This window comes from Benincasa hispida, chromosome 3 (genome assembly GCF_009727055.1).
Source record: "Benincasa hispida cultivar B227 chromosome 3, ASM972705v1, whole genome shotgun sequence".
In the NCBI taxonomy this organism is placed as follows: domain Eukaryota; kingdom Viridiplantae; phylum Streptophyta; class Magnoliopsida; order Cucurbitales; family Cucurbitaceae; genus Benincasa; species Benincasa hispida.
In genome coordinates, this window is record NC_052351.1 from 21,999,465 (window position 1) to 22,006,502 (window position 7,038).

Consider the following 7,038-nt stretch of genomic DNA (forward strand, 5'->3'; position numbering starts at 1 on the left):
CCTTCCCATTCCAATTATTTATGTTTTTTCCCTTACTATTTAATTACAAGTTTCGTTCACACTTCTATTCTCTCCTTTTCTTTTTCTTTTTCTTTTTTTCAATAAAAAAAGTACCAATTTAATTATCAAAATAATTTAAGCACAATTTGATAACCATTTGATTTTTTGTTTTTGTTTTTAAAAATTAAGTCTATTTCATCTATATTTTTTATAATGATATACATCTTTCTTAAGTATAATGATTGAATTCTTAGCCAAAATTTAAAAACAATAACAACTTTTTAAAATATACTTTTATAATTATCAAAATTTGGCTTGTTTTTTTAAATTATTGGTAAAAACTAGATAACAAAAAAAAAATAGAAATAATATCCACAAGCTTAATTTTCAAAACAAAAATAAAAAAATAAAATGATTACCAAACTAAGTCTTAATTTTCATAGTTAAAATTTATAATGGCCTATCATGAAAATTTTCATTTAAGATAAATATTGATATATATTATGTAACAATTTATTTTTTATGGTTTATGAAAATATACTTAACCGTAAATATTTATCTATTTACATAGATATATGGTTGAAGACTAAATTATTAAAATTTAAATACTAAATTGTCACCAATAAAAAAACGAGGGTTGCATGTAAAAGTGTAATAATTAAATTATTTACATTAATGACGGATGAAGTATTTAATTTTCAACCTAATTTTGTTAGTAGATCCTTTCGCTTTTGATTTGAATATATTGGATGTGTGCTTGCAAAATTTCTAACAAAGTGTTTGAATTTTAAAAGAAATTTTGCAAAAGGGTAGAAAAACTATTAGACTAGTTTCAAATAGGTTGAGAAAAGTATAAAATAATAAGAAGCGACTCATATTAATGAAAAATCGCTATCATCTATTATATTCCAATATTACGTTAATCTATATATTTAAAAAAAAAATTATGAAATACATAAATTATAAATTTTTAGTTCTAAAATGAAAATTTAATGATAGATATAAATTGATTCACTTAAAAAGAATGTAAGATTTTCATCGATATATTTGTTTATTATCCTAATAACAATAGATCGATGAGCGTCATTTAAAAGTCTATAAATTTAGATGTGGGAAGTAGCACTATCTCAAAAGTTGAAGGACAATAATTTATTCTCAAATTTGATATTTAAAATTTTCAACATTAACTATTTAATTCATGCCAATTCAATGTGAGAAAAGAGAAGGGACTACTTTTCTCATCTTTACTTTCTGGACCTAGATTTTTATTCATGTAGAATTATGTCAATGCTAGGCTATAACTGCAGGACCATTCATCCACATACAAATCATAGCCACCATCTAGAACTCTATAATATATATCACAAATACAATAATTCCCTACCATTATTACATTATGTAACATTTCAAAAATTGTCATAATCCTAACCGAATATTTTCCATAAGTTCGAAAAAAGAAAAACAATAATACTAATAATTGAAACATCTAAGTCTCACGTTCAAATATAGACCACTCGAAATTATTAGTCCAAATAATTTGTTACTTGGAGATGGAGATAAGGTAAAAATCATATGATGAATATAGAAAAAGTCGGTGAGAGGAGAGAGAGAGAAGGTTTTATATTATTATATATTTTTTATTTGTTTGATGTGATAAATAAACAAACTTACTTTCCACCCCTACCCTGAAAATAATCAAACAATAATGACATCATATTGGGGTGACTAGACTTATGTTTGCCCAATTAATGCTATATGATCTTCTTTCCACGCATTCATATCTACCCTAGATGGTGACATTTTTTTTTCTTTCTATTTATTCTTTTATCGGAGAGCTTCGATTATGCTATTGACTATTATTTCCACCGCCGGTGGATTGTATTTGTCACATTGCGCGCAATTTGCTTCTCTTTTTTACATGATTAGATTGAACCCTATGTAGGTTCTAATCAATTTCAATGTCTCGTAATTAATTCTCTCATATTTTTCAATTTATTGCACAATATATACAAGTTTCTTTTTAATAAAAAGGGAAAAAAAATGTTTTAATGATTTACTTTATTGACTAAGAAACTTGCACGCATTCGTCGTCATCTCTGATACTTTATAGATTTCTTTGTTGACTTTCTACTCTAGTTTGATCTCATTCTCTGAGTTAACCTGCGTGTGAGTTACTCTCACCGACCACACTTTGATACCTAAGTTAGTGTATATTTAAACTAAACATAAAGTAGATTAGTTCTCGCTTAGAGATTACTTACTTCTTCCCCTTTTAGAGATCCTTGTTTGATGAGACTATTTATAATATAATTATTATGACATTCGTCTATAGTTACGTGTAATGTTGGCAATGTCAAAGTGGTTGTGGCCCTTGAGGTTATAGGGTGTTAAGGTTGAGATTTGCTTAGTTGTTTCCCAATTAGTTGAATTATTCCAACTCGATTGTTCAACCCATGATTTGAGCCTTTGACTTTTTCCTTTTGGGATGCGAGTTTCTTCATGTTATCTCCTAGTTTTCTTTGGACTTTGGGCCTTGTCTCGGGCAATTGTGTGAAGTAAAAATACAAATTTTAAATTATATTATATAATAATTTGGTCCATCTACTTTAAATTTTTGTAACAATTTGATCTTCACCTTTTAAAAATTATAACAATTTAGTCTATGTAGTTTACGATGTATTGCTGTGATTTATAAAAGCTGCTCTCGTAAGTTAAATAAATAATAATAAAAAGAAAAGAAAAGAAAAAGGATAATTGTTTTGAATAGTAAAACTGTTGAAATTATTTTTAAGTATAAGAAAATGTCATTGTTATCAATGATAGATCGTGATAAACATTTATCACCGATATTGATAAATGTCTATTGCAATTTATTGCGATCTATTATTAATCGATAGTGACATTTTGTTATATTTATAAATAAATTGGTTCGTTTTTCTTTTGAAAATTGTGAAAAGAAAAACTCATTAAAATTGATAAATTATTTAATCGTACATGGGGAATTGTTATTATGATATATAGTATAATAGAGTAAGGTATATTCAATAAATACGTTGTGGTGAACGAAACGTATATAGAGTTGCAATAGTGAGTATTGAATATAATGTATACATTTATTAATGGGAAAAAGTGTACCAAGATCTAACCAAACATAGTCTTTAATAATTTAGAGAGAGAGAGAGAGAGGAAATATGATAGGTTTGGCTACGGTAGAAGACAAGAGGCAAATACGGTCGGATGGGGGAAGAAAGAGAAGAATAATATGGAAGACCTTATCCATATTCTTTTATAAAATTATTGTATTTAATATTTACCTCCATTATTATTGCCAAATTCTACGCTCCACAATCAAACGCCAGCGAATCAAATGCCCATCCCAACAAAATCATTGGTGGGCCACGCCTGTCTTATACTCCCCCCACCCCTCTATTTTCATTATTATTTCTTTATTTTTATCACTCCATCGACACGTCTCTCTATATATATATTATTGTTTTTTTTTCTCTTTACAACTTCATTATTTATTGACCTTTAAAACAGATGGAATTATTTTATATTAATCCATCCGAACGAGCGAGTTGCTTTACTTAATTCAGGAACTTCATACAAATCAGATTCCGATATTTTAAATTAATAAAGAATAAAAGTCAGGCAAAAGTCCACCTATAATTCGCGAGTTTATATAATTAAATAATGGTATAAAGTCAGAACTAAATTGTTAATTTTTTTTTAAAAAAATATATATATTAGGGACTAAGAATTGAATGAAATTAGTGAAATTATGTAATTTTGAGAAAGATAAAATGTAAGGGAGAAGGTATATGTCTGAATGTTTAGGCATAAATGTCAATTAAAGAAGGCAAAATGAAGAAATCGTGTTGAACTTTTGAAGTGTTTGGTTTTTGTTGGTTCGTCATGCTATTTAGATGACCTAACTTGTCATCTCAGCAATGCCGACACATGTTTTTTTTTTTTTTCTAAAAAAAAAAAAATCAAATAGAAAGAAAATGTTTATTACAAAAAAAATAAACATAAAAATAAAAAAACGAAGTACTAAAGTAGGTCCAAAGTCCACTCGAGCAACTACTTTGTAGTGAGGTAAAGGTGTGGATTCTTGTTGATGAATCATATTCTAGCATCATTATAACTCTTTGAACAAAATTCCAATGTTGTCGTCTACCAACTTTTTCTCTCTCTAATCTCTTATTTCCTTTATTTTTAAAGTTCCCACAACACAAACAAAAGAAAAGTATCATAATTATTATTCCAATAATGTTAGCCTATACTCTTTAGTGCCCATCTCTTTCTAGCTAATCCCTTTGCACTCAAGCAAAAAAGTAACCCCCTTCCAACTTTTCTGTTTTTCTTACTCATATTTATTTATTAAATCATATATAAAAACACGATTTTCTTTTCTTTTCTTTTCTTTTTCTTTTTTGGGGTTAAGGGTAAGGTAAAACATACCCATGTCCAGATGTATGGAGTCGTGTACATATTGGGCAACACATGGTGATGGAGAGAGGGAGAGAGAGGGAGAGAGAGGGAGAGACAGGCCATGTGATAATATATTTACTTTGCTATTGTGATTGCTATTGCGACATCCTCTCCAAAGGGAGCCTATTTGATACTGATTTGCTTAGTGGTTTCAATAAAAGAAAAGAAAGGCATCCACCAAAAGGGAACATTCCGGACCAAATCATACCAAATACCAATTATATTATAAACCCATTTCAAGTTAACACCTCCAAATAATTAAAAAGTTTCCCATAAAATTCTTAAATTAGACATTATCTTTTGAGTCCTGTAACGGCTTAACAAAAAGAACAAACGAATTGGTTCCTTTTCCGTTTCATGGATTGGGCTATTTTATAATTAAGCAAGGTTATTTTTATTTTTTTTTAATTAAAATAAAAATCCCACAAGTGCTTATGGTTGGCGCATATACACGGCATTTCATAATACAGAATTGTCCCTTGATGTATATATGTTCCCCACTCCCATTAGAGATATAGGTTTTTTTTTTTTTTTTTTTTTTTTTTTTTTTTTTCTCTCTCTTTTTTTGGGGATTTTTATTTATTTATTTATTTATTGTTGGGTATAATAATGAGGGGGGATATGAGTAGTGGGGTACATATGGTCAACCTATGTAAGTAGCGAGAGATAGAAGAAGCATTGATAATTTTTGATCCAATGCCAAAGATTCGTCTGTCTCCTCATTCTTTGCTTTGATTATTAATCCACACATCGCCCACCACCAACCCATTCTCCTCTTCTTAAAACCCCCCATCCTCTCCCTCCCACACCAAAACTTTTCATACCCAAATCTCTTCATTCATTTTCCCAGATGGGTTTCGACGATCTTTCTAATACAGGCCTTCTACTGGGTTTGGGATTAACGCTTCCCTCTAATCCTCCTCATCTTTCTCAAAAACCCAAGAAGCCTGTGGATTTCCTCTGTTTTCCCGCCCCTGAATCTGAGCCCTCCTTAACTTTGGGGCTTTCCACCGTCGACACTTACCCTTCTGAAGCGCCTGATTTATCTCGCCAACCCTCGCCTCACAGTGCGATTTCTTCCTTCTCTGGCGGCAGGGTCAAGCGTGAAAGAGATGTTTCCGGTGAAGATATTGAAGAAGAGAAAGCTTCGTCTCGAGTCAGTGATGAAGACGAAGATGGTTCTAACGCTAGAAAAAAACTTAGGTTAACTAAAGACCAATCTGCCCTTTTGGAGGAGAGCTTTAAACTTCACAGTACTCTCAACCCTGTATGTGTTCTTCCTCATTTTCTTGTTTATTCAGTTTCTTAATCAACTAACCTTGTTCTGACCTGGATTTCGATTTGATTTAATTAACAGAAACAAAAGCAAGCCTTAGCCAGAGAGTTAAATCTCCGGCCTCGACAAGTTGAAGTTTGGTTTCAGAATAGGAGAGCCAGGTATTTAATTAATTAATTAATGTGTTTCCTCAAAATTAAAATTGGGGATTTGGGATCAGATCAAAGAAACTAAAACAGGGGAGGTTGAATGAATTTGCAGGACAAAGCTAAAGCAAACAGAAGTAGATTGTGAGTTTCTAAAGAGATGCTGCGAAACGCTAACAGACGAAAACAGGAGGCTGCAAAAAGAGCTGCAGGAACTGAAAGCCCTGAAACTAGCGCAACCTCTGTTCATGCAAATGCCGGCGGCGACACTCACTATGTGCCCGTCTTGCGAGCGGATCGGCGGGGGCGGCGCCGCCGTTAACGGCGACGGAAATTCCAAGGGCCCATTTTCGATGGCTCCTAACCCCCGGTTTTTCAAAGCCTTCACCAAGCCTTCTGCTGCTTGCTAATGCTACGCTTGGATTGGATACGTATTAGAATTTGCCTAGCCCATTAAAAAAAAAACAAAACAAATTAGGTAATTAATCAAAGAGGAAAATCCCCAGAAACCCAGGATTTTTTGGTTGGGGCCTCGGTTAGTTGTAGTTGGTTCTATTAAAAAAAAAAAAGAAAAAAAAAAAAGAAGGAAAACTCCCCCCCAAAAAAAAATAGTCAAATTAAATTAGTTTAATTTGTAGAAAGAAAAATATAGTAATTTACTAATCCAATTATTATGTCTCCTTATTTGATTTCATATGTTTGTATATAAAGTAAATTAATATTATTATTGAAGAAAATATTTGTGATATGTATGAATGATGACTTCTCCGAGCTTTCCGTCTCTCTCCAATTTCATAATTTTATTTATCTTGTGTTTTCTTCCTTTTGACTAATTTAAAGTGTTATGATGAAGGACAACACAAAAAGCAAAAAAGATTGCCTAAAAATCGTATTGAAAATTGAGTCTCATAATTAATGGGTTAGGTTGTATTGGATTTGGATTAGGAAAGACTCAATTAAAACCTCAATAGTATATAATATTTATTGTGATTGAAGAAGTCAAGCATTGCCATTTAAAAAAAAAAAAGAAAAAAAGAAGAAGAAGGTATATATGAAAAGAGAAGATGTAGTTAGTCAAGAGGGGTGGCTAATGAGTAGATATGAAGATTTGATGTGATGATT

General features: G+C 30.9%; 1 protein-coding gene across 1 annotated transcript; it reads left to right on the forward strand.

The window, feature by feature from the left end:
• The first annotated feature begins 5,124 nt into the window (after window positions 1-5,124).
• LOC120074605 (homeobox-leucine zipper protein HAT22-like) lies at window positions 5,125-6,666 on the forward strand. Its single transcript, XM_039027773.1, has 3 exons — window positions 5,125-5,761; window positions 5,852-5,931; window positions 6,032-6,666. Exons 1-3 carry the CDS (start codon window positions 5,345-5,347, stop codon window positions 6,324-6,326), a joined length of 792 nt encoding a protein of 263 aa, XP_038883701.1. The 5' UTR covers window positions 5,125-5,344; the 3' UTR covers window positions 6,327-6,666.
• The last annotated feature ends 372 nt before the right edge of the window (window positions 6,667-7,038 follow it).

Excerpts from the sequence above, each read along its gene's own strand:
- LOC120074605 (XM_039027773.1), top strand. The coding sequence starts at position 5,345 with ATGGGTTTCGACGATCTTTCTAATACAGGCCTTCTACTGGGTTTGGGA. Across the intron at positions 5,762-5,851 it reads TTCACAGTACTCTCAACCCT|AAACAAAAGCAAGCCTTAGC; the intron begins GTATGTGTTCTT and ends TTTAATTAACAG. Across the intron at positions 5,932-6,031 it reads TTTCAGAATAGGAGAGCCAG|GACAAAGCTAAAGCAAACAG; the intron begins GTATTTAATTAA and ends ATGAATTTGCAG.